Source organism: Ursus arctos, unplaced genomic scaffold (assembly GCF_023065955.2).
Source record: "Ursus arctos isolate Adak ecotype North America unplaced genomic scaffold, UrsArc2.0 scaffold_13, whole genome shotgun sequence".
Taxonomy (NCBI): domain Eukaryota; kingdom Metazoa; phylum Chordata; class Mammalia; order Carnivora; family Ursidae; genus Ursus; species Ursus arctos.
In genome coordinates this window covers 9,657,137-9,684,992 of record NW_026622797.1, presented here as the reverse complement: position 1 = coordinate 9,684,992, position 27,856 = coordinate 9,657,137, and the positions used below count along the sequence as shown (strand labels likewise).

The following is a 27,856-nucleotide window of genomic DNA, read 5'->3' as shown; positions in this document are numbered from 1 at the left end:
CCACTAAGAGGACGACTCTGCCTGGTCCGGGTCAGCTCTCCATGATCACTGCTTATTATGTGAGCCATGGAGGATCCCTGCTCTGTTCAGAGACCAAGCAGGAAGAGCCTTTCCAGCGGGGTCAGACGCGGAAGGTCAGCGTCTGGAGAGTCTGACAGTTCGCTGCACAGGTCCTCTCTTTTTAAAGGAGTCTAATCAGTCCTGGGCCTTTGCAGGCCTCTTCTGGTTCTAGTGATTATCAGCCCCTGGTTCTTCCAGATTCTGTGGGCTTACTGATTATCAGTCCTTGGTGCTGCCACTCTGTGCTGGTTTGGGTGATAGCTGGTCTCAGCTGCGGGGCCCTTAGCCCCTTTGCTGATTAGCTCACTACTTGACATGAGTGACTCCATCTTGCCCTCTCCCCAGGGCCAGTGGGATCGGGAAGCCATTGCTCCCCTCCGTTCTGGCTGTTTATTTAGCACTTATTTTACTCAGCCGAGAGCACAACCGGCAACAGCAATCCCCACCCGAGGAGAGAACCCCGCGGGTGACTCAGGCCCTGCCAGGGGGTCGCAGAGTTATACCTCACCCGGTACACCGGGCACCAGAAACTTCAGCCGCCGCCTACGGCGCGGTCTGCGGGGACAGTCGGACCAGTCCTTCAGGCAGGGGGACCCAAGCGAATCCCTACACCCCTTGAAGTTTTCCCGCGGGCAGCCAGGCGGGACGCCGACCCCGGCCCGGCAGCCTCTCGGGACGCGGCCGGCGCGGGAACAAAGGGCGCCCGGCTGCGGCGACGGCGACGGCGACTGCGGCGGCGGCGGCGCGGGCCGGGGCGGAGGCTCGGGGCGGGGGCGGAAAGTGCGAGAGGAGGCCGGGCCGGCCGAGGGCACCGGGCGCGCTTCCGCCGGCCGCGCCGCGCACGCCGCGGTAAATGGGAGGCTCGGCCGGCAGGGGCGGGGGCCGCGCAGCCTGGGAGTTTCAGGAACTGGAGGAGCGGGCGGCGGCTGGAGTCGCCGAGCGCCCAGCGGCCGGGCCTGAGCGCCGAGACTCCGGGCCGAGGCGGAGCCGCCGCCGCGCCGGGGCCCAGCCGTAGCCGCCGCCGCCCTCACCCGCCCGCCCGCTTCGGGCCGACAGCCGCGGCGCCGGAGAGGAGCCGGCCGTCCCGGGCCGGGGGAGCCGCCCGCCATGGCCACCAAGGTGAGGGGCGCGCGGCGCAGGCCCGGTCGGCCGCTCGGGCCCGCGGCGGCGCGGGGAGGGTCGGGGCCGGGGCCGGGGGCGCGGGCGGTGGCGGCGGCGCGGCCCAGCCAGAGCCCGCAGGGCCGGTCACGCGGGGCTCGGGCGCTCGGGGGCTCGGCTCGCGGCGCGGGAGGGTCTCAGGGCGGGACCCCGGACGCCAGCGGCGCCGTCTGCAAAGTTTGCGCCTGAGCGTGGGCTGCGGCCGGGCGGGAGCGAGGGAAAGTTCCCGCAGCCCCGGAGCTCGCTCGGGGGAGCCGCCCGGCCCCCGGGATACCCGGCTCCTGGCCCGAGTGGCGTCCGCTGCCCGCCGCCGCCGCGGGGAGCGCCCCTCCCTCCGCCGGAGGGTGGGACCCCGGCTGGTTTGGGGGGCCCGAGCCCCGCCGGAGAGGACGGGGCTTTTCAAATGACGGCCGGCGAGCCAGTGCTCCCGCTTGAGGGAAAAGGCATATTGAACGTGCCTCCACTTCCTTCATTTTTCTTTTTTTTTTTTCCTTTTGTTTTGCTACCTTTTCGGTTTGAATGGTATTTCCAGCGTGAATAAAATAGAGAGGGAAATGACTGTACTTTCAGTAACGAGTTTGCTTGAAAAAAGGCCCAGGCCCGAATTACGTGGTGGAACTTTGACTCGAGCTTGGTAATTGGCCAGGCGTGGTGGTTTGCTTATTTTAGGGTATTGTTGGTGGCATTAGCGGTCACCCTTCGCTACCTGACCGTGCAGGAGCCAGCCTACCCCGCCGCCTTTCCTGGGGCGTTTTCTTTAGTTCTTCATGCAAAGTAGTAACTGGGAAAGTCACAATCACTGAGGACTCCTGGTAGGAGACCCCTCCTAGAGCTAGTGATGTGGTTTGAGGAATGGCTTGACTTTTGCAAATAGTTCTTGTGATGTCACCTTCATACAGCATAGGCACCCTCTTCCATATTTATGTTTGAAATCTCTGAGCTTTTGGGTTGATGAAAACCTTATTTCTTGTTGTTGGGTTTCTGTTTTTGGATCAGGGATAATTTAGGAAAGGATACACAATTTGAAATCCCTTTGGCAGATAAGATTGATGTCATTTCAGTCTCTTAGTTTGTGCTCTGAATCGGCCCAGGTGCAGTATTTATTTATTTTTTTTTAATATAGATTTTTCCTCCAGGGAACCTGTCGTCTGCTGTTATTGAAATACTTACCTGCTTGTTAATACATTAATGGCTATGTTCTTCCTCGGTTTTATTAGATGTGGTTGAACTCCGTACCTTTTTAACGTAGATAATTTTGTGTTGATCTTTTTAAAAACTAAACTCAAGCCAAGGATTTCTAAGGAAATTTGATTTTGAGGTTTGTTGCCAAACATTCCAGAAATTAACAATTAGACGTCCTATTTTGCACTCATCTTGCAGCCTTAAAAGCTGTTTGTGGTAGACGTGCGTTCAGCGGAGGTCAGTGTTGTGTTTTGCGCTCTGATCTGATGCATGTTCCCGGTACCCTCCTTTCAGTAGGACCCAAGTTAGCAACTAGCACAGGTATACATAATGAAAACTTCGTTGGATAATTAAAACCGAACTTAGTTTTTCTGTAAAGTTGAAAAGGACGGTGATCGTTGTACTAAACTTGAATGGCACATGTCCTCACTAAACCGAGCCTTAAAGCACGTGTAAGCACTTTCTACCTTATTACCTACACTACTCTGGAGGCAGATTCCCGTGATTCCAAGTCTGTCTCTCTCTCTCTCTAATCACTCTTCCACGTGGTATTCATCTCCATGTTCACGTGATGACAAGCCACTTCCAACTTAAGAAAGGAAGAGCAAAGAAACACTTGTTAAAAGAGGACCCTAACTCCATTGTCTGGTTTTCCTACTTCCTGGTGATCCTTGTGTCAAACCAGTCTCTCTCTCTCTCTTTTTTTTTTTTTCATCATTACCAGAGAGGAAAGTTGTCCGTGTTTTCCTCCCCCCTGCAACCACACCCCTGCCTTTGCTGACATCTGAGTAGTTTGGGGTTTTTCCTTTCCTCTCTTTAATTGGGTAGGTGGTGAGCATGCACTCAGTAATAACTTCTAACTTTTTATGAAATTTCAAACTTCTGTGGCACTCGGGCTTTTGCTGCAAGCCTCAAGTGATGAAAAATAAACACAGTATCTGGCTAGGTTAGGCAGTGTTGAGTTTCCCTTTGAGTTTACCAGAGAATGGCCTCAGTTCTTTTCAGAACTTATTTTCTTACGTATTGCTCTGATGTGTTTTTTCCAAGATGCAGTTATCTTTGAACTGTCGTGATTTAAAAAAAAAAAAACCTGCTATGTTCACAATACTAAGAAATTATCTTTTAGAAGAAAAACTTTGGGCAAATTTTCACTGCCAAAGAAAGTTAATCAGTAACTGCACATTTAAAGGGATTATCTTCTTTGTTTCTAATCGCTACTCAGGAGGATGCTGAATTCGGTTGTAAGTAGGTACATTATTCAGACTCCAATCTTATCTCCCTTAACAAATACAGTGAAGGGCTAATACGCCTGTGAAGGCTTGGCTTCCCCTGGAAACCTCAGAAGGTTGTTTATCACAATCCTGTAGTGGATTTAGGAGTCAATTAAGTTTTATTTATTAAGTCTTGGGAAAGAAATTTGGTTTTGGCCCACATATATCAAAAGGAGCATAAAAATAGTTAATGGAAGTTAATCCATAGCTATATAATTTAGTTGTAATTTCCATGTCGGAGTTAACCTTTGGTAACTAAGTTGGTTCCTTTTGTGCTTACATAGTCACTTTTAGCAGTAATCATTTTAACAAGATTCTGGGAGTCCCAAACGCACTTTTTTTTTTTCTTTCTGTCTCCAGTATCTAAAATATTTGTGGTAGTGCTTGGTTGAATTGAGTGGGTGTGGAGTATTGAAAATACTGGGAGGAAATGAGTGAATTGCTCAGGACCATTCCATGATCTACATTAGTGAGAACAGTAGAAAGCATATTTTGTAGTCTCTCCTGAGCAGAAACCTCTTTATTTGAGTGTGAGAATAGAAAGATAATTCTATTCAAATCCAGTGTTAAGCCTTAAGGATTAATGTTGGATTTGATTGTTTTTTTAAAAACAGTATAGAAAATTCTAACTATTCAATTTTGTATAAAAGTAAGTTTTAAATGTCTTAATAAATAGAATATCTGGACAGTATTTGTGTAGCTCCGAAAATTCGGATAGTAGAAAGGTTAACCACATTCGTATTGAGAAAGGAATAGATGAGAAGGCATAAATTTTTTGCAGTTTTCTACTGCCCCGTTTCTGTATTGACTGTCTGAAAATTATGATGTTACTTCGCCTACCTAAACTTCTTTAACTTCATCTATACTGTTCTGTTCTTTTCTGGAATGCTGTTCTCTTGCCTCTTCCCTCCAGATGGTTTTTTTTTTTTTTTTTTTTTTTTTTTTTTTTTTTAACACATTAAGTTTCAGCTCAAAGCATCTCTTCCTCTGGAAAGCCTTTCCTGATCCCCCAACCTCTGTTACAGGCTCACATTGTATGTCCAGGCTGCCATTTTTGCGTCTAGTGGCTGTGTCCTGTAGGATGCTCTCAGCCCCAGGAGGCTGGGACTGCGTGTGTCTGGCTCACCTTGGAATCCTGTGTGAGTGGCACAGGCGAGGCTCCTGATAAACTGTTACTACATGAAGGAATGTTGAATTTTCTTGCCTGGGTTCCTTGCTCTCCAGTTTGAAAGTGCAAAAGGTATTCCAAGGAGATCAGTGACCACTAGGAAACTTTCTCCAGCTGTAAACTGTTGTTGTTTTAATTGTGCACTTTTTTTTTTTTTAAAGACTTTTTCATTTATTTGACAGAAAGAGAGCACAAGTAGGCAGAGCAGCAGGCATAGGGAGAGAGAGAGGGAGGCTCCTACTGAGCAGGGAGCCCGATGTGACGCTCAGTCCCATGACCTTGAGGTCATGACCTGAGCCGAAGGCACACGCTTAACCGACTGAGCCACTCAGGCACCCCTAATTGTGTGTTTTAGTAAACTTTTCCTTTTTAAGTTTATATGCACAATGGAAAATCCACACCTACAGTTTAGGTGTTAGAAACCTTATTTAAATCTAACAGTTCAGTTTTACTAATGAGAAATTGGTTCTTACGTATTCAGTTACTTGGAACAAACCTCGTATTTCTGAGACTTTAACCCATGGTTGTTAGAAGTGTGTTTGATTTCTGAAAGTATAGGGTGTTCCTATTTATCTTTTTGTTAATGATTTCTAACTTAATTGCATCGTCAACAGGGAATCTGATTGATAGTCATCCTACACCTGAAAATTTGTTGAGGCTAACTTTGTACCTCTCCTATAGTCCGCCTCATAAATGTGTCACCTGTTTGTAAAAAAGGCTACGTATTTCCCCTAATCGATGGGGGTGTTCTGTGTACGACTATTAGATTGAATTTATTATGTTCACATCTGTATCCTTACAAACTACTTGATCTGTTCTTATCTAGCTGATTTTTTGTCTACTTGATGGAGATGTTAATTAAAATGGTGTTTTAAAAAACTTCTCTAAGTTGAGGGCGCTGGGGTGTCTGGGTGGCTCAGTCGATTGAACGATTAAGCTTCTGCCTTCGGCTCAGGTTATGATCCCAGGGTCCTGGGATGGAGCCCAGCATCAGACTTCCTTCTCAGTGGGGAGCCTGCTTCTCCCACTCCCTCTCCCACTGCCCCCCCTCCTTGTGCTCTCTCTTTCAAATAAATAAAATCTTTTTAAAAAAGAAATTTCTCTAAGTTTAGAATTAGTCTCATCTTCCCGGCGAATTGAACTTTTTACCAGTATGAAGGGACCCTCTTTATCTCTACTGTGTTTTTTCCTAAGGACAGTTTTGTCTAAAGTTAATGTGGTTTCACTAGCTTTCTTTTGGTAAATATTTGCTTGGCATATAAAAGCCTATAGCTGCATTTTACCTTTTTATCTAGTCTGGTGATCTTGGTGACTAGAGAGTTTTAGTCTGCTTTTATTTGTGTTTACTGATGTATTTGGATTTCTGGCTATCATCTTATGGACTGATTCAGGATTTTTTTCCCTCTTCCTCTTATTTTACCTGCCCCCTCCCCAACTGTTTGGAAGGTTTGTCCTGTGTGTCACTTTTTTTCCGAGTGGTTATCATAATCATGTATGTTACCATTTCTAAGTTAAAGTCTGAAGTTACTATCATTACCCTCCTCCTGAATTACAAAAAGGCCTTAAAATATTTAACTCCAAACATGTGCCCCAGTATGGTCTGTTACTGCCCAGTATTGTAATTGTCTTTTCCACCAAAAATTAGACATTCTTTTTATTTTTTATACAGCTAATGTTTATTTAGATTTAATCAAATTTTACCATATCTTTGCTTACTATTTCTGTTTACATTCCAGTCCTCCTTTCTGGGGTAATTTTCCTTCTGCTTAAAATGGATTCTTTGGAATTTCCATTGGACAAGATTTGTTGTTGGTAAATCTTTTGTGTGTGAAAATGTATTTTGCCTTATGCTTGAAAGATAGAGTTCTAGGTTGACAGTGTTTTCTCTCAGCATATTTGAAGGTGGTGTTCCCCTGTCTTCTATGGGCTCTCTGAGTTACTCCTAGGAAGTTAGCGATCTGATGTTGTTCCTTTAACATGGCCTGACTCCTCTCTCTGCCTGTTTTAAGACCTTCTGGGTAGCATTCCTACCTTGCAGTGTCACTCAGTCCATCCATGTGTGGATGATATTGACATCGCTTGAACTGTATTGGGTATGTTGGGTCTGAGGATAGGAATTTCATTGGTTCTAGAATAGTGCAGTTAGTGGAACTTTGACCATGGAAATGTTCTACACTGTGCAGTCTTGTATGGCAGTTTGCCACGTGTGGCTAACGAGAATTTGAAATATGGTTAGTGTGACTTAGGAACTGTATTTTAAATTTTAACTTAAATAGCCACGTGTGGCTGCCGTGGTGGGGAGTGCAGGTGTAGAGAATTCCGGGAAATGATTATCTCACGAACATGCCTCTTCCCCATTCTCTCTTTCTGGAACTTGAATTAGCGTGACAGGGTCCAGCAGACCTCTAAGTTCTTACTTTCAGCCCGCCATCTTCTTTTTCTTTGTGCTGCATTCTGGATAATTTCTTTGGCTCTTACCTTCGGTTCACTACTCTTTCTTTGGGTCTCATCCCTGCTCTTAACCATTACTTTTATTTTAATTATATTCTGTTTTTAGAAATTTTATTTGGTTCTCTTTCAGATCTGCTTGGTCATTCTTTATAGTCTCACTCTTGTTCCTGTGTTTAAGCTTCTGTTAAGCACATTAAACATTTATAGTTTGTGTCTGTTCTGGTATCTGAAGTCTAACTCAGCCATCTGTTTCTGCTCACTCTTACTCATGGTGCCTTGTTTTCTTGTGTATTTTGTATGTTTGTGGGGTTTTTTGTTTTTTGTTTTTCCTGTGAGTTGCTCATTTTCCTTGGAACCTCATCTGAGGGAATGTTGATACCCAGACTGAAGTTACAGTCTTCCAGAGGGAAGTTATCTTTGCTTATGCCGGTCTCCTGGGGACACTACATTCTTGTGGCCACTTTAAGTCCTGGCTCAGTGTTCCTCCAGCCATTCTGGTAGCAGAAATACCTCAGATGTCAGGGGAAATTTCCCTTATTTCTCTACTTGGGGTTGATGATAAAACAAGTTTCCTTGCTGCCCACTTTGGAATGACAGATTCTCTCTTTTACCCTTTTACTGAAGTCCTTTTGGGTTGCCAGTGTCTAGCTTAATACAGGAATCTCTCTCTCCTACCTCCCCTAGTATTGCCTTCATCGTACAGACTCGAACTCAGGGTCTCTGGGGTTTCAAACTCAGGGTCTGGAGGAGACTCCTAGAGTAGAATCCTGTCTCAGCACATACTTTTCTCCCAGGGTTTCTGCTCTCAATTCCTCTGTGACCTCACTAGAGACTTTCCTTTTGTGCTGACTCAGCGATGTGTTTTAAAAGGTGTTTATTTATGTGTGTGCGTGTCTTTTGCTTTTAGTATTTTATTCAGCACTTTAGCGTTTAGTCTGGTGGTGGTTCAGGGTGTTGGCCTGCCATGTGTGCTGAAACAAAATTCAAGTCAGAGCTTTTTTTTTAAGATTTATTTGTTTATTTTAGAGAGCACGTGAACATGTGCAAGTGGGCGAAGGGACAGAGGGAGTGGGAATCCTCAAGCAGGCTCCCCACTTAGTGCAGAGCCCACTGTGGGACTCGATCTTAGGACTCTGAGATCACGACCTGAGCCAAAATCAAGAGTCGGACACTTAAGGGACTGAGCCATCCAGGTGCCCTCCCAAGTCATAGCTTTTTTTTTTTTTTTTTTTTAAAGAATTTATTTATTTGACAGAGGGAGAGAGCACAAGCAAGGGGAATAGTAGAGGGAGAGGAAGAAGCAGGCTCTCTGCTGAGCAGGGAGCCCGATGCTGGGCTCGATCCCAGGGCCCTGGGATCATGACCTGAGCCGAAGGCAGACGCTTAGCCATCTGAGCCGCCCAGGCGCCCTAAGTCATAGCATTCTTTATAACAGACTATACAGTGAAGAAAGGGAGTATGTGCACACATAGAGTCAGCCTCTTCTTTGGAGGGAAAAAGGCGAAGAAGCAAGTAGTTACACATTTTAGTGGAAACCAAACCTTAAGTCGGCGATCAAAATAACAGACTGTGGGCATATTTCACTTTCCAATTGGGCTTTCTTTTCTTTCCCACCCCCCTTGTTGACTATTAGAAGCACATGATGGAATTAGCCCTACTTATTCATTTTTAGGTATTGTAAATACAGTGCTCGAGGATGTTATTCAGTATGACTCAGTTCTTCTAAGCTATTTTTAGTCTCTGAAAATAGTCAGAGAGTATCATTACCTGCAGAGGCAGGAGGCAAAATCACCTGTTGGTGGTGGTTCTTGACGTCAAAGAGACTTATAAACTTTAGGGGTAAGTTAAGAAGGGTAAAAAATGCACCATTGCTCTGGGAGCTGTTACCCATCGTCATTCCAGGCCTCTTTCCTTTGAACTCCGAATGAGCTCGGTGCCAGGCCCTCCTCTGCACTTGGAATGTCAGCATGAAAGGCCTCCCTAGTCCTGGCCTCGGCACTACACCAAAGTGGTAGCTCCTGACATGCAGGCTTGCCCCCCGGCCCGGTGGGGGCTCCTGGTGCTGCTTCTCAAGCCCACAGGGCTTTCTAAGGAGCCGGGTCTTGAAATGTCTGTTTTTTTCTTTAATTCACAGAGTAACTTTTTACCCGTATTCTATCACATCAATCACTTTGAAGATCCTTCTGTAACACATCTTGGCAGTCTGCAAGACCCGCCTCTGTCTCGTAGGCTCCAAGCTACCCAGTTCAGCAGATACTCGGTAGATTCTCTGTGCCTCTCCTGCTGGACGGAAGGGTGATAAGATCTGGATCCTTGCCTAAGAGAGCTGACAGTCAAAAATTAATGAGCTGCTTGAAACACACCAGTTAAATGTCCGTTTAAATGTATTTTCTAACACAAATTCACAGAGGAGGGCTTGAAAATGTAGACGTGTGTGAACACGATTTGTCTGTCTCATGGTGGCCGCACTCAGGAACTTCCTTTTCATCTTTTAGCCTGTTTTGAGTTCTCAAGATTTTGAGTAATGAATATTTGTTGTAATGAGGAAGAAAACAAATTTTTTTTTTTCCCATTTAAAAGCTTATTGTCATTAACTGGGCCTTGAACGCAGATTCCCAAACTTACCCACCTTCTGTTAGTTTGCTTTGAATTATACTAAGATGAAAAAAGTGTTTTTAATTAAGGCTTATAAATAAGAATAAGTGGCACTTCAATAGAAAAATGCTAATGCTTGCAGGATTACAAATAAAAACTTTAAAATCTTATTTTACTTCCCGAAGCACCACATTTTCTTCTTCCAAAGGAGAGAAAGTATGCTTTTTTAATTTTTAAAAATATCTAAAAACTTACTGAAAACCAGCACTGAACCTGAAATTCTTAAAAGTTGCTGCTTTATAAATACTTCTGTAGTTTTAACCTGCCTGACTGTACCCTTTCCCTCAGGAGCTTGGAGGAGGCAGGGCCTCTAACCCTCCATGGGCAGCACTGGGTTTTCATCACTTCCTACATTCCCCACCTTCATAAGATTTTGGAGTCGAGAGTGGAATTTAATATTTAGCCTTTTTGTTGAGGTGTCAGACTTTGTCTTGTGATTGCTCTGCCCAGTAAGTAAAGCACATTCAGTCCTCAAACCACCTCCCCAACTTAGAAAACCCAGTAGCTTCTAGATTACTGAGATCTGTAGTTACCTTATAGTGATTGGTCTTCGTCATTTAAAACCAAGATGATACCAAGAATATGGAGATTGTGTTTTAAAATTCTGATATTTAAACTATTGCTAGGATTGACTGCTCTATCTATAATATTTTAAAAACCATTCCCCTTTTGATCAGTAAAAACATCTCATTCTGTTTCCGTAGTTTTGTATTATGGAAGTAACAGGTAGATCTCTAAAATGCAAGTAGTATTTTTCCTCCAACTCCCCTCTTCTCTGACTCATTAGCAATCTCGGCTGTAAAGAAAGATTATGGCAGTGATAATAAGCTTCCTTCTAAGAGAAAAATTGGACTCTTACTGAGGTGCGTGGATATTTTATGAGCTATGATCATGTTTCCGAGGCTTTAGGCCCTTTTGGTGGAGCCGTGGTACCCCAGCTGCACCGCAGCCCCCCACCCAGAAAGCTTGTTAAATCACAAATTGCTGGGCTCCACTGCCAGAGTTTCGGATTCAGGAGGTAGGGCCCAGAATGTGCGTTTCTCCCAGTTCCCCGGTGATGCTGCTGCTGCTGCTGCTGGTTTGGGACCACACTTTGAGAACCCCTCTGTGGAAGATGGAAAAGAATCAGAACCTGAATTCTGTTCTTGGTTCATCCCGAAAACCTATGGGCTCTGAAATTGGTGGCGGGGGCACACTGGCATGCCTGTGAGCAGTGAGTATGGTTTCTCGTTTCAGGGACTTTTCTAACTGGGTTTAGGTGATGCTGAAAATCAAAAGATTGGTATTCTCAAGGAAAGGCTGGTTTCTTGTCAACTCATGGTTTTCAGAAACTTTTCAGTGTCATCCTATTGCTGGGTCATTTGTATTGTATGCAAATGGTCTCTGATGATTATGGTGGCGAGGTGGCTGTGGCTGGTTATTAACTTTTCCTGTTGCTTTCAGTTAGCCAGAAGACAGGCCATACAATTATGTATGTCATTAGAGTTCGCAGTAATCAGCCTTCATTTATTTGCTTTGTGTAGTATGTTCCTAACATGGTCATATAATGATTTCTTTTTTTTTTTTTAAAGATTTTATTTATTTATTCGACAGAGATAGAGACAGCCAGCGAGAGAGGGAACACAAGCAGGGGGAGTGGGAGAGGAAGGAGCAGGCTCATAGCGGAAGAGCCTGATGTGGGGCTCAATCCCAGATCACCGGGATCATGCCCTGAGCCGAAGGCAGACGCTTAACTGCTGTGCCACCCAGGCGCCCCATAATGATAATTTCTAATTCACTGGGGGGATTACTATGTAAAAGAATCTTGTTTTTAAATTATTTTATAATTCAGATAATCTGTGATATTTGCATAAATCTAGTTTTTTAAAAATCTTATTTGGGTAGTGTCTGCCTATTAATTTTGGCGAATTTGAATTGCATCAGATTCAACTTTCCTGTTTCCTGTTGAGGAGCTATCCAGGTTTCCTCCAAGGCCCCCTTAGAAGCCTTAAAGAAGTAAAATTTTGTTAAAATATTTATTAAACTGAGGGGCGCCCTGGGTGGCACAGCGGTTGGGCGTCTGCCTTCGGCTCAGGGCGTGATCCTGGCGTTGTGGGATCAAGCCCCACATCGGGCTCCTCCGCTGGGAGCCTGCTTCTTCCTCTCCCACTCCCCCTGCTTGTGTTCCCTCTCTCCCTGGCTGTCTCTATCTCTGTCAAATAAATAAATAAAATCTTAAAAAAAATATTTATTAAACTGAGAGAAAAGGATGAGTATAACCCCTGAACTAGAAGAGTCTACCTTTGAATAATTGATTGGTCTAGGACCCACGCGTGAAGACAAAGGTGTGCTTTGGAAGATAGCGTTGTGATTGAGAGCCTGTCTGTGTTCCCAAAACTTGCCTGTAGTGTCTCAGAATTAACATGTGTCTAAATAAGAATGGTGCAGACAGATATTTTAAAACCTTTGTTGGCTTTTACACCATTCAAAGTCTTTTTGTTGGATCCATAAACAGTATATACTGTTAGTTATGGAAGGAGTACATTTAATTCTCACTGTCTGTGGTTGATATTAGCATATTATTATACATAAATACCAAGAGATATGTATGGGAAATGTTAAGTATGCCACCAAAAATCAAATGCATGGGTTTTTGGGGTTTTTTTTTTTCATTCATCACCCTCTATCCAGAACTTACAAATACTGTAAGTGCACAGTGCATGCATATTTTTCTACTCTTGAAGATTTTATAATCTAATGGGTAAAATGCTTCAGTGTCTTTAAATGTTACAGGTGCCGCTGTAGAAGTACATGCCACGTACGGTTACGGCACAGTATCTGGAGTCGGAATGAGACCTTCCATTTTCCTACATTCACTTTCATTGGAAACTTAAGAGTAAAAATGAATCTATGTCAATAAGGAGACTGCGGTTTGAAAAGTTTGTGTAAAAATAAAGCATTAAGTACTCTGACATACATTAATCACAATGCACAGGAGGATTGTTTTCTGTACTTGAGGACATTAGGGAGCAGTGTTAGATAAATGAGGACACATACTCAGTTCGAGGCCTCTTTTAAAGAGTTCTTTATTAGTGACTGCCCTTTCAGGACAGAAAGTACATTTCACAGAAAGCAGATGTTCCCAGTCTCCCTGGTTGTGATCTAAAATTTTATCTGAGACTGATCATGCTAAGCCACTTTTAGGAATCCGTGAACAACAGGTGCCATGCAGATAGTCTGGCAGTGCTCTTTCTGAAACCATGTGGTCATGGACGTACATCGTCTCACAATGGTTGAAACAGATCTCCTTTTGATTTCCAGGTTAGCAATTTAATGAAAACGTTTGGAATGTTTTATACTCCTCGTTTGCAGTCCCTCCAGTTTATTCTCAATTAGGGATTCCCAGCTGGTGAGCTTTCAGGGGGTCAAACATGGTCATAGACTTTGTGTTGTCTTCACATTTGCAGTACTGTTTTAAAAATATATGTCAGTTGTGTTATTAATAAAATATGGGTGCATTTAAAAATGTTAATGACTTCTTGGTACTTTTTTGGCATTATGTACTTCTCAATGAATTGTACTTTTGTATAATTACTGTTTTTTGTGGGGTGATGTATGTATGAATTAATTTTGAGGGGCACCTGGGTGGTGCAGTTGGTTAAGCGTCTGCCTTCAGCTCAGGTCATGATCTCAGCGTTCTGGGATTGAGCCCCGCGTCGGGCTCCCCGCTCAGCGGAGAGCCTGCTTCTCCCTCTCCCTCTGCCCCTCCCCTCCTCGTTCACATGTGCACATTCTCTCTCTCTCTCTCTCAAATAAATAAAAAATATTTTAAAAATTAATTTTGAGATTGTTGGGATCCCTCTATGATTCAAGGTAGTTATTGCATAAAAGCCCGTTTCCGTTATTAACATTTGCTTTATATTAAGGTTTGTATTTAGGAGATTTTGTTGGGTTTTCTATTAGAGATGCAATGAACAAATAGAGTCAGTTTTATGTGATTATGAAGTTTATGTGTTTCAGTGCTGTGGTGGTGGTGTAGCATAGAGATTGGGAGCCTGGGCTCAAATCCCAATCAAATCCAGTGACATTACTTGAAAAGTTACCTAATGCTTCAGGTTCCTCATCTGTAAAATGCAAGTAATAATAAGAATTCAAGTGTGAATTCCACAGTCCAGGTGGGGAAAAAGTAGAACTTTATTTTCCATTAATAATTTATAGCAAATTATGTCCCATCTTTCTGGGGAAGTGGAACTACAATCTGTGAGGACCTCCTCCTCTTGCCTAGGCTTAGATATGATTTGAGGATGGGGATCCCTTCATGACTTCATGGCTTGGGGGGACCCCGTCTTGCCCTCCTGCCACCTTTCCGCGCAGCGTGGAGGTGTCACTCGCTCTTACTGTCTGCGCTCTCTAGTCAGGTAGTTCTTTTCCACACTTCCTTGCTGTGCCTGAGGGAATGGGAACCATTTTGCTGTTGTCCTGCTCTTCTGGGACACAAATCTCTGCAAAGCTCAGCTACTTTTTGTCCTAAAGCAATAAATAGCTGTTTGTTTCCCTCCGGTCGATTTGCTGTTTCCCTGGGGCTCTAGCACTGTGCTGTGGGCTCTCCTCGGGGCTCGCCATTGCCTCTAGACTGGGTTCTGTACTTTTCCACCGTCTCTGCCCCAGGCTTTGGGAGTGGAGGTGGCAGTGAGAGAAACAGAGGCCTTGCCTTGTCTCTCATGTGCAGTATTTCTCACAGGTGTGTTTTCTGTGTAGACCTAGCGTTCCCTCGATTCTTAGGGCCCTTGGAACCGGCAGCTGGGAGGGCCGTTGTGTTCTGCCATGTCCTGTCCCTCTCCCGAGGCAGTGGGCACTGCTGGTTGGGGTTGGGGAGGTGGGAGTAAAGGAAAACAAAAATCCTAAGGATGAAAAAATGACATTTCAAAAATATTGTCTCTATCAAATTTCCTCAAGAATTAAGTAAAAATTCAAGCAAAGGGCTTACCAACTGTCTGGCTTATAGCAAAGGAGAGTTGTTATGGTTGAGTGGTATTATATTACTATAAAAATAAACTAGAAACTAAGATCTGTTAGACCCCAACATCTAGAGTCCACCTTAACTGTATTCAGGGAGCTGAAACAGATTTTTCTAATTTCATGTTATACTTGCAGAGGCGATCAACCTTTCTGTCTGCTTCATACCCAAAACTTTTGGATAAATTTCCCGAATTGGGGTGTCTGACAATTTGAGTTTCTTTTGCCATGGCCTTGGTTTGTTGTTAATTCTGGTAAATTACCTTTCATACATCAAAACAAGATGGAAGCGAGGCCAAACGTTAGAGTCATGGAGGACAGAGGTATGAGTAAGACCACGGAGTGTGCTGTCCCAGCCCTGTGCGTGTTGAGCAGATCCGTTCACTGAGTTCTTAGGTGGCACATCTCAGCGGATCCTCACGGTGGTGGGTCACCATGTCACCCTGTTTCTTCAGTATGTTATTGAGCACCTACCATAGGCCAGAAACTGTTGGAGCGTTAGGAATACAACATTGAAGGAAAGAGCTAAAAATCCCTGTTCTCGTGAACCTTGCCTTGGGATGGAGGCGATGGCAGGAAACAAGGGTGGTAAGGAGGAGGCTACAGCTGGGAAGAAGAGAGGTTGTCCCTGAGTGCACACGCAGCGTGAGACGGGCCATCAGGGAGGCCTCGCTGGGAAGGTTACCCTCCAGGAAAGACCTGGAGGAAGGTGGGGAGCGTGCCACTTGGATCCCTGATTGCTGAGGCCGAGCTCTGTTCCCCATCCCAGCAGCGTGCCCAGCAGCATGCATGCCGGGAAGAGCAGTGGGGCCCTGGCTGTCTGGGGTCCTATGGGGGATGATGAGGCCTGTGACATTCATTCCCAGTGAGATGCAAAACCCCTGGCTTTTTTTCTTTTTCTGTTTTTTCCTTCTTTCTCTCTCTCTTTTTTTTTTTTTTTTTTAAGGAATCGAGCTTGCCTTTATTGGCCAAAGCTAACTGGGGAGTTAATGCTCTGTTCACTTTTGTATTGGACTTAAGTCTTATTGTATCTCTTCTTGAAACTTAATTGATTGTATTTAATTATTTCGCACCAGGAAAACTTCATGCAATGTTAAAGCCAATCAGTGAAAGAGCTATAAAAAAGGATTGATAGATTATCCATTTTTTAAAAAAAGTATATTTTAAGAGCACATTTCTCATGATGAGCACTGAGTAATGTGTGGAATTGTTGAATAACTGTATTGTATACCTGACACTAATGTAACTGTACCTTAATTACACCAGAGTTGAAAATAAATTATCCTTTTATATATGAAGACTGTCTCAGTCAAGTCAGTTGAAAATAGCTTTTAAATGAAATTTTAATCTCGAGCACACTCGATTTTAGATGCTATCTGATAGAACTTCTCAGATGTCTCTGGGTTATACTGAGAGCAGATGCATAGACCCTGTCATGCCACTTGCTTATTTGGAGTAAAGGATAGTTGGTTTGGCTGTCATCATCCTGTCGACTTAATTGGTGTTCACACAGACAATAACTAAAATATTTCCAGACTGACAGATTTTCAACAGATATAAAAATACTTATAACCAGTTACAACCAACGTCTTTCTTCCTCTGACTGGAATCACTGCTTGCTAACGCAGTCAACTTTCTGAAGCTTCAGCAATTTTGAGAACAGTAGTGTAGGAAACTAACGGGAACACTGAGAATTGGGTCAGAATGTTCTCACAAGCTTAGAAGAAATGGCACCGTCCTGGCTTAGGATTTCGAGATTCAATGAATCTTTATTTTCCTGGTTCCATGAGTGATTTTTCTTTTGGTGGGGGGGGGAGTATGAAATATATTAGGGAAATTGCATATTATCTGTGCTTTAAAACTTCATGTCTGTGATTTTTAAGATATTGTCTAAGAAATTTGGCATGATCCAATATTTTTAACTTTTTTATTTATAAAAATGCCAAACATAGGCAAAAGAAGGATAGTACAGTGAACCCCCTGTGTACCCTTCACCAGCCTCGACAGCTACTAACTCCTGACGGTTTTCTTAAACCTTCCTCACCCATTTTCCTCTTCTTTCATTATTTTAAAGCAGATTCCAGTTGTATTATTTCATGATAAATATTTCAGTATAGAGGCACCGGGGTGGCTCAGTCAGTTAAGCGTCCAGCTCTTGATTTCAGCTCGGGTTATGATCTCAAGATCATGGGATCGAGCCCTGCCTCAGGCTCCGTGCTTAGTGTGGGGTCTGCTTGTCCCTCTCCCTCTCCCCCTGCTCATGTTCTCTCTCTGTCTCTCAAATAAAATCTTAAAAAAAATATTGCAGTATATACCTCCCCAAATAAGACTTTCAAAAAACATAACAATTATTCCTATCATACTTAAAAATTGAGAATAAATCCTTAATATCTTGAAATACCCAGTCTGATGGTAGGAGGGCTGTAAACATATTCATAAGTTAATAATTCACTGTATTTATATGGCTTGATATGCATTAAGATAAGGACTGTGTCTTCTAGTTAGCTAGATGCTTAGGTGATGGTTAAAATGATTATTGGTTGGCATTTGTGTGAATCTGCCAGTGTTAATTTAAAGCAAATTTGGCCATGGGTAGTGTGTCTACAGCTCACATACCACAGGTTTTAGAATATGTGCGTTGCTTTCCTCTTGTTGACTCACTGCCCGTAACAGAATCCTCAGCAGACAAGGCCTTCTAAAGCTTTCCTGGGCGGTTTAGGTGGTGCCAGCAATGGGCCGATGCTTAGGATTAGGGAAAAATGGGATTATATAGGCATTTATTACATTGGATATGACCGCCAAGTGATACCTGCAGTTGGTTAAACAGTTGATGGAAGTGAAGAATGAAAATACCATCTTATTTTAACTTAAGAGTACATAAATCTACATTTATTTATCAATCCCGTGATAGAAAGCCAAGGTCTGATTGGAGTTCTAAGCGATCCATCTTGTATAATCTCAGCATGCATTGCTTATGATTTCCATTTTTAGTTTCTTTTATTTTATTTTATTTTTTTATTTTTTTTTTTAAGATTATTTATTTATTTGACAGAGATAGAGACAGCCAGCGAGAGAGGGAACACAAGCAGGGGGAGTGGGAGAGGAAGCAGCAGGCTCATAGCGGAGGAGCCTGATGTGGGGCTCGATCCCAGAACGCCGGGATCACGCCCTGAGCCGAAGGCAGACGCTTAACCGCTGTGCCACCCAGGCGCCCCTAGTTTCTTTTAAAGAGCTTAAAGAATTTAAAAACAATTTCAAAGCATTGTAAGTACAGAATTCTAGATTTTTAAAAAATAGGATTTCCCATTTGTCTTAACTGTTGCCTCAGCTATACTTACTTTGATAGTAAACTTTTTAGCAACTTCCTTTTTGTCAACGTTCCTCCCAACATTCAACTAATTTTCTTAGAAACAATGACTCCTTTTTCACAGTCTTGGGTGAAAGACAATAATAATTCAGTGTCTCGCTACAGCCGTAAGTACAACTATATAAACAGGGTTCAGGACCGTCGTGGTACGGATATGAGGGAGTAGTGTGCTAAATGCAGGTGACACATGCAACATGTTTTGCACAGAGCGCAGAGTGCATGGGCGAATCTGGGAAGGTGATTCTAGGGGGTACAGGCTGCATGACCCTCTCATGGTTGAGATTTGTGGCTGGTTACCTGGGATTGCGTAGCTTGGACTGTGGTTCTCCTGGACCCGTGGGCATTGAGGATAATTGATGGGACATTCTGAATTCAGTGTTTGTTCCTTACTCTCCTACCTTGACCAGCTGCCTTGAGTAAATCCCTGTCTTAGTAGGGCCGTATCATGATTTAAACAATAATCAGAAGTGCTTTTGTGACATTTTCAGTGAAAATGGGTTTTAGGCAATTATCTGAAAAACAACAGAATGTAGTTTACTAAAGTAATGCAGTACCATTTTTTTTTCTGTTTTACAAACGAGAATGGTATAGCTTTTTAAATTTAGAGATGTTACAAGTAGGGGGAACTTGATAGTTACAGTTTCTGCAATAGTCTTTTTTTCTACCTGAAAAGTAAGGGTGGACTTAATCCTGTGAAAAAAAAAAATAGATCTCCTGGTGGTGATGGCACGTAATCTTTCTCGGCATTTCAGCTTAGCCTATGTTCTTTGCTTACTAGAATTTGCAACTTAAATAACTAGGTTTACCTTAGAGGGTATAAAAAAAGGTCGAGTCACACATAGTCTGTGTCCTTGAGGACCTCATGGTTTTAGTGTTGTTAAAAACAAACAGCTGCACAAGACCACACTCAATACGAAAATGAAAGATGCAGACCACCTCACCGAAGCTCAGAACACCCTCTCCCCTGCTTCCTCTGCTTTGTGCCCTCCCTGCTAGCCCCTCCCTCCCTGCCCGCTGTGCCGCCTCTGTTCTCCTGGTGCGTTCTCTTGATCTCTTTCCTATTAGCCGTGGAGGACAATGACTCTTCCTTGCTCCTTTTCATATCCTTGTGGGTGATGAGTAGCAGATACTCAGTAGATGATTTTTTGAGTGGGAGCCAGGAGCCCCTTGGGGGTGCTGGAAAGGCCAGGCTTTGCATCAGACAGCCCTGGGTGGAGATCCTGCTTCCCCACTTTCTTGCTCTTTGACCACAGGCCGATTAATCACTCTGGGCTAGGGTTCCTCATCTGTAATTGTGCAGGCATGTTAAACTTCTGATGTGCAGGAAGGTCTCAAAGAGTGTGAAGAATCATCCTCCCCTTGCCCAAATACGAATTGTGTCACCACTGGGAAACTGTGGCCTAGGCTAGATCAGTCCCTAGGGTAGATATGGGGTTACCTTACCTGACTCACAAGAGGGAGGGATGAAAACCTTAACAAAAGGCGGGGGGGAGTTGGTCCAGTAAAGAGGGAAGAAGAAGGCATGAATGTCATTGATCCTGATGGTGTCCCACTGAGTGAGAAAGAGTCATGGGGGCCGGGGAGGGGTTGGTATTATGGAATGGGAGCTAGGCCTACGTTTTTAGATTATGGAGGATCTTGAATGCCAGGGAATGAATTTGAACTTGCTCTTAGGTGATGGGGTATCATTAGTTTTTGATGTGTGAGTGATGCCTGTTTTATCAAGGGGGCTTTGCAGCACTGTGCAGGGGTGGCTGTGTGAGAGGGAAGGGCGCGGCAGGAAGGTCAGTCCAGGGGCTCCCATATCACGGAAGGTGCAGGGCAGAGACCGGGTTTAGATACCACTTCTTCCACTTACCTGTCATTTGACCTCAAGGCCAGGTACTTGGTGTGTGTAATTGGTGTGAGCTGCTGTTTCTCCTGCAAAGCTGAGTCAGTTGCTACCATAGGGCTGTTGTGAAAATTAAGTAAGGATGTGTGTGCAGTGCCTCGGTCCTGGGGTTGCTAATCCAGCTGCACCTTTCCTCATCCACTTGGTTTTCTCTCTTGGTCATGTTATTAATTTTCAGGAAGGACCAACTGGAAGGGGAAGAAGAGGAAGCTGGCAGAAATCTGGTCAGAGGTACATTTCATGCCTCGTAGAAGGTGCCTCGTTTGGGGCCTGGTCATGGAGCTTTCCTGTCTTCTCAGTCTTCAGATGTTATGAGTCCCTTATTTCTAAACTTTTTCTGTCTCTTGGTTGCTGCGTAGTCTAAATTTCTTCGTTTGACCACGTATGATTGATTCGTCCGTTTTTGGCATAAGAAACTTTAAGTTAGCTCTTTGCATTGTGCTTTATTTTGCTAATAACTTTGGCAGTCTTATTTTACTACCTTGGGCTTGTGATACAATAAAAACCAGCTCTACTTTTGTGGCTTTATGTTAGCTGTAAAAATCTAGAAGAGAAATTGTCCTAAAGAGGAACCACTGTTAAAAATAAGTCCTGGTTTAGAATACTGCTCTTCATCCAAGTGGCAGATTAGAGCAGGCACTCATGTTCCTCATGTAACCCAGTTGTGTGTGTGTATTGATATTGAAGGAAAAGCAGCATTTTGAGTAGTTTAATTTTAAAGATCTGTATATTTCATTTAAGTATAGTAGTGTTCTTGAAATACTTTAATATAAAGCTTTTTTTTTTTTTTTCATTTAGGGCGGGGGATACTTTATTCAAACCCGTAAGAGAAATGGACCGCTTGGGTCTGTAATCAAGTGTTGTGTTTTAAAGCGTAGGTCGGTAATTGTATATGAGAATATACACTGCTGTGTACAAATTAACTTTAGCGCACAGATCAGAGATTAGTATTCCTCTCCTTCACCCTCCCCTTCAACAGAATCCACACCGGCCACCTCATCATAATCCTTCTCAAGGGCAGCCATGTCCTCACGGGCCTCAGCAAACTCTCCTGCCTCCATGCCCTCCCCCACGTACAGTGAGCAAAGGCGCACGTGGCGTCCATCAGGTCAGACTTGAGGTCCAGGCGAGCCCAGGCCTCAGCAGTGGCCATGCTCGGCACGCTCACAGCTCTTATTGTACTTTTGCCGGGTCTCCACCAGGTACCCTGGTGGGAGGCTGGTCCTTCACGCCACCTGTGAAGCCAGCGAGCCCCTCATCCACAAATGGGGTGGTGCGCTTGGTCTTGATGACGGCCGTGACAGCGCTGACATCCTTGGGAACCACACTGCCACGGTACAGCAGGCAGCAGGCCGTGGGGAGGGCCCACTTCACCCTCCAGTTGGCTGGCTCGGAGCACGCATTGGTGAGCGCTGCTACAGAAAGCTGTTCGTGGGAGGCTTTGTCTGCAGAGATGACAGGGGCATATGTGGCCAGAGGGAAGTGGATGCGGGGATAGGGCACCAGGCTGGTCTGGAATTTGGGCTCCATCGATTCTGAGGGCAACAGGGACGGAGGGCACGATGTGACCGGATCAAGCTGTTCAGGTTAGCGTAGGTTCAGCGTTCAGTATGGAGGTTCTACGACAAGTCCTCAATAGCCTCGTTGTCCAGCATGAAGGCACAATCAGAGCGCTCCAGGGTGGTGTGGGTCGAGAGGATGGAGTTGTAGGGCTCAACTACAGCTGTGGAAACCCAGCGGGGGGGAGGGGGTGCTGGGTAAATGGAGAACTCCAGTGTGGACTTCTCGCCATAATCAACAGAGAGCGTTCCATCAGCAGGGAGGTGAGCCCAGAACCAGTTCCACCTCCAAAGCCGTGGACAACCAAGAAGCCCTGAAAACCTGTACCTGGTTGGCCAGTTTCCGAATTGGGCGCCAGACAAGGTCCCCGATGTCCTTGTCAGTGTCTAGTGCCCTCGGGCCGTTATTGGCAGCAGCGGCCTTGCCTGGCATGAGCCGCGCAGGGTGGGAGAGCTGGCGGTAGCGCCAGTGCGAGCTTCCTCGGTGACCCTGGGTTCCAGGTCTACTAACACTGCCCCCAGCACGTGCTCGCCAGCACCCGTCTCACTGAAGACAGTGTTGAAGGCGTCCTCTCCAACCCCAGTGGTCTTGCCGCTTGGCATCTGGCCATCGGGCTGGATGCCGCGTTCCAGGGATCAGAGCTCCCAGCGGCCTCTGCCGATCTGGACCGCAGCCTGGCCAGCATGGGTGGAGATGCGCTCCGCATGGTGGCTGCTTCGCGGCCACTGAGCAGATGGCGGAGAACAGCGGGGGGGTGGTTGCTTCTTATGGGGCGACTCTCAAGCAGTCATGTACGAAAACCTGCCAATGTAAAATATTTAACTTAAATTCTCTAAATAGGCCCGAAGGGACTCGCAGGTCATCTAGTCTAACCCTATCATTTTTCATGTTTGAAAACTGAGGCCTAGAAACTCAATATTCAGTGTCTTTTACTTTATACAATAATCATGGTTATGATGAGGACCTGGCATCATTAAGGAGAGACTTTTTTTAACGAGTTATACTTTCAGTGTACTCTTTTTGAAACCAGGAAGATATGTAATACTTACCAAAGAAGGACTGTGAAGAATAAATTTTAAAAAAATTTCATCCCTTTTGATGATTGAGCGTTCAGGACAAAGGGGGCAAGCGGGAGCTGCCGGGAGGACATTGCTGAGGACAGCGGCCACGTACAAACTCTGCTGGGAGATTAATAATTTCTGCCCCGGGCCCAGGAAGGAGCAGGGAAGCTGATGTGATGTAGCCTGCATCTTCTGCTCTGGTTTTAGTAGGTCTCGGTTCCTGTAATCTGCTCTTCAGTGTGTTTTAACTATAGGTTATATACACAATATCCCCTTTTTCCTCCTGAATGCTAGTGGTTTTTTTGTTTTTTTGTTTGTTTTGTTTTTGTTTTTTGGGTTTTGTTGTTTTTGCATAGAAACGTTAGGGAAGTCATGCTAAAAATAAGGTGTTGATCTTAAAAGCTCTTCTTTGTATTATTTGACCTCTGGTGTGTTTACACTTAGCAGGACTAGGCCGTCACCAGGGCCTTTCACTTGCTGTTCCTTCCTGCTGTACCCAGCTTACGTCCTCCTCCTTCCTTGTTCCTCACAAGCCAGCTCCCTCAGTCTTTCGTTCTCAAAGTGACCTTCCCCAAACAGCATAAAGTAGCTCTCCACCAGTCCGTTACTCAATCACATCACCCAGCTTCTTTCCTTGTACTTAGCACCAGCTGGAATTGCCCTGTGTGCTGAGTGGCTGTCCTTCCCACTGACAGGCTCCGAGGGATGGTGGATGCGAGGTTGCGCTTTTCACTACTGAACCTACCTGGAACCAGGCCTGGCAGTGGTAGCTGCCTGTGACATTTGATGACCACGTGAATGCATATCCACCATCTAGTTTCAGTCTGGTTGCCCACCGTCAGCTTCAGTGATTCTCCTACATCCCAGAATTGCCTCTGATGGCGTTGAGCTGGAAAACCTAGGAGATTGGGGGAAAATTCTTCTCCAAAACTATGATAGAGTTTTGGGAAAGTAATTAAGAAATGATTGGGATAAGCATTGACATTTTACAAGATAATGTTTAGTTTATAAACTTGAGAGCTTTATGATTGGCTGTTAAAAGTATTGGTTTTTGGTTCTTTTAGCTGAGGCAGTAAACCTGGACTAATGAAGTTTTTCATCTCAAGAAAAATGCACCTTCTGTAATTCCATCACTGAAATAGGGGGATTGGATTTATTTGGAAATGGCAGAGAATTCATTAGCTTGAATGTCTAAACACCTGTTAGGAGATAGCTGCTATGTGATAAATGGGTTAATAATTCATCCATCTAACATCTATTTGAGTGACTGCTGTCAGGTGCTGTGCTGAACAAGATAGAGAAGGAACTTACAGTGTAGTAGAGAATGCCGATAAGTGAACAAGCAAAAATAGTGTGGTGTAAATACAGTGACGGGGACGTACCGCGTAGGCCCAGCAGCAGTCTGCAGAAGGGGCACATAACAGATCCCAGAGGTCTTAGGGTGCTTCCCATAAGTGGAGTCTAAACTGGGACCTCAGAGATGAATGGGACTTACATAAAGAAAGAGGAAAGGTCTGTACAGATTTGGGGTTCATCAGTATACAGATGGCAGATGAAGTCTGGGTGGGTGTAGGGTAAGGAATGCATGGGGGTGCAGAGCATGAACATTTACGGGTGGCCTTTCTCCAAAGGGAGCCTGAAAGAGGACGGACAGCAGAAAGGGAGGAAGTGGTGGGCACGTGCGCAAAGCCAGAGGGAGGAAAAGGTTTCAGGAAGGAAGGAGTAGACAGCAGAGTCAAGTGCGGCCAGGAGGCCAGCAGAGAGGAGGGTGCGGGGGGGGGGGGGGGGGGAAGCTGTGGGAACGTGGCTGGTGTCCTTGGCCGGAGCCATGCCAGGGGCCCAGCTGGCAAAGCTTGCCACCTGAGGCTTGAAGAGTGAGGAGCAGGTGAAGCAGACACTGTGAACACAGACCAATTTTCTTAAAATTGCAGTTTCTTAAATTAAGAGAAACTTTGGTCAAAGGAATACTTGGAGATGAGTGAGGATGATGGAAGCAGATGGGAGAGGTTGAAAATCCTGGAGTGGCTAGAAAGTGGAACTTGGGGAGCCTTGTCCCAGTGGGCCTGGGGGTCAGGTGCAGGTGATCGCTGTAGTTCCCTGAGAGTTTCTTCTTTATCTTTGTTGTTGTTTGTTTGTTTAAGATTTTATTTTATTGGGGACCTAGGTGGCTCAGTCGGTTAAGCGTCTGCTTTCAGCTCAGGTCATTATCCCGGGGTCTTGGGTAGAGTAGAGTCCTGGCTTGTGCTCTCTGCTCAGTAGAGAGTCTGCTTCCCCCTCTCCCTCTGCTGCTCTCTCTGTCAGATAAATAAATCTTAAAAAAAAAAAAAAGATTTTATTTTATTTATTTGGGGGGGGAGGGGCAGAAATAGAGAATCCTAAGCAGGCTCCCCAGTAAGCGCAGAGCCCAACACTGGGCTTGATCCCAGGACCCTGAGATCAGGGTTGAGCTGAAATCAAGAGTCAGGACTCTCAACCCACTGACCCACCCAGGCTCCTCTCTCCTCCCTCTCCTAAATCCTTCCTTTCTTTCTTTGTCTTTTGAAGTTGGAGCCCAGGCCCAGTACTTGCTAGTAACTCCCACAAATGCCCTAAAGCAAACATTGACAGGGAAGCTTATCACATCTGCTTTACAATGTTTGTTGACTGTATTGAAAGTATTTTACTCCGCTTTAAAGCTTCTGTTGACCTCTTTGAGAGCCTGTTTTTGTTCCTCTGACTTTTCAAGCCTAGCCCTGCTAGCCACTGGCTGCTGTGAACGTGTCTTAGCACCAGCTGTCAGCTACAGAAGGGCTAATCCATAGAAGGAAGAAAAGTGCAATTAGGGGGCCATTCATTTCCCCCCCACAATTGTACATCTTTATTAATTTGTATAGTCTTCAGAATTGCGGTAACATAAACATAAAATTTACCATTTTAGCCATTTTTAAATGTATGATTCAGTGGCCTCAATACATTCATGATGTTGTATAAACATGCACCTTTGTGGGTGCTAGATAATTGTGTATTTTTGAAAACTTTCTTGAGCTGTCTTCTGGAATGCAGTGAAGTTACTTGGAAACCGTTTGATCCTTTTGATGCTTGCTTTAAGTTTTGCAGGATGAGACGAGAACAGCCTTCCGGGCTGTTTTCTCCCCACCCCTGTGCGGATACCTGTCTGAATAATTATCCAATGTCCTGTATCACAAGCTTTTTCCACTGTGGCCAGTGGGAACCCTAGCTATTTCGAGCCCTGGGTGAACGTTGGAGACGGTTCTGCCTGCTGCTTCTGTGGTTCTTCCGTGGTTGGGCGGTTTTCTTGCGTGCACATGCTCACGAGTACTCAGCTGGAGACTCCGAGGACGGGCACCTCTGCCGATCTCCAGAACGCAGTCTCTGTGCAGCTGTTTCCGCTCCCTCTTTGCCACCCCCCTCCCCCAGTCCTGTCTTGGAGTCCTCAGTGCGGAGAGATGACAGGCTTTGCCTGGGCTTCCTTCCCCGTGGCCGGCAGTCCCTGCGGCACATTTTGGGCTGACCTCGTCTCCCTCTCAGGGAGCACTGTCCTGGGCTGCCCGTTGCCCACGGCCTGAAAACAGTTGTTTCACGTGTTCTGTTCAGTGTCTGAGTTGCGGACGGTGGGAGGGTAGATCCAGGACCTGATATTCCAGGTTCTCTGAAGCTGAGGTTTGTCCCCTATTCATTATGATATTTTGTCTACCTTCTAAAGGAGGTTTTATCAAATTGGCCTTCTCCCAGGACCGATTATCTTTAGAGAAAAGGGGCCCTGATGTCCCCCTTCCCTCCGCCCTGCTCACCTTTTCTGTGTGCAGTGTAGCCGTTTTGTAGTGACCCCTGCCTGCCTGCTGCTTCCACGCACATCCCGCGTCTGTTGGGTCAGCCAGGCATGCAGCGATCCTGAGCCTCGGGGCGTCGGGCACGTATCTGATGCCGTCTCCCAAGCCGGCTGGCGGAGGGAGTCCGTCCCGGTGGGCCGCCTGCACCCACTTCCTTCTGCTCCCCTCGCCTGCATCCTGACGGGAGCCTGGGCCCCACAGGAGCGTGGGCCTCTGGTTGCAGCTTCATTCTCTTACTCCTCGGTCTTCTGTCCCGTTTACTTCAAGTGCGGTTCTGTCCATAGACAGCTTGTAGTCTGGGTCTTGCTTTGTTATCAAGTCGACAACGTCTTGTAACCAAAGTCTTTGGATGACTTACAGTGTGATGATTGACTTGCTTTGGTTCAAGTGTACCATCTTGCTGTTTCTTCATTCGCTGCATCTATCTTTTGCTTTAGTTTTTTCTCTTCCTTTTATTTAGATTGTTTAATAGCATCCCTTTTTATCTTTATCATTGGCTTATTAGCTGTTTATTCATACATGTTTCTTTTTCTCTTCTTTCTTCCTCTGATGGCTTTCAGGCTCCCAGTATGCACCTGTGCCTTGACACACTCTCACTTCACCTTCTGGTGTCACATGTAGGAATGCGGTCACAGTGTACTCCCACATCTCCCTCCTGTCCTTTGTTTAGCCGGGACGTTTTGTTTCTCCATATTATAAACCCCACAATACACTGTTGTTCTTGGTTTAAAAGTCAGCCATCTTTGGGGCACCTGGGTGGCTCAGTCGGTTAAGCGTCCATCTCTTGGTTTGGGCCCAGGTCGTGATCTCATGGGTCGTGGGATCCAGCTGCGGTGGACTCCACGCTCAGTGGGGAGTCTGGGGACTCTCTCCCTCTGCCTCTCCCCCCACTTATTCTCTCTTTGTCTTTCTTTTTTTTTTTTTTTTTAAGATTTTGTTTATTTATTTATTTAACAGAGATAGAGACAGCCGGCGAGAGAGGGAACACAGCAGGGAGAGTGGGAGAGGAAGAAGCAGGCTCATAGTGGAGGAGCCTGATGTGGGGCTCGATCCCAGAATGCCGGGATCACGCCCTGAGCCGAAGGCAGACGCTTAACCGCTGTGCCACCCAGGCGCCCCTCTCTTTGTCTTTCTAAAATAAATAAATAAATAAATATTAAAAAATAAATGCGCACACACATTCAGGTTCCCATCTGGTGTCATTCTC

At 45.2% G+C, this 27,856-nt stretch overlaps 1 protein-coding gene and 1 pseudogene across 2 annotated transcripts in view; one reads left to right on the top strand and one right to left on the bottom strand.

The window, feature by feature from the left end:
* Positions 1–1,076: 1,076 nt before the first annotated feature.
* SNX9 (sorting nexin 9) overlaps positions 1,077–27,856 on the top strand; it is a 108,252-nt gene continuing 81,472 nt past the window's right edge. For both annotated transcript variants that reach the window (XM_026505136.4, XM_057310922.1), the window contains exon 1: positions 1,077–1,179. In XM_026505136.4, coding sequence (XP_026360921.1) covers positions 1,168–1,179 — 12 coding nt within the window. In that variant the 5' untranslated portion in view covers positions 1,077–1,167. The remainder of the gene's footprint in view (positions 1,180–27,856) is intronic.
* Positions 21,143–22,447, bottom strand: LOC125283615 (tubulin alpha-1A chain-like; annotated as a pseudogene).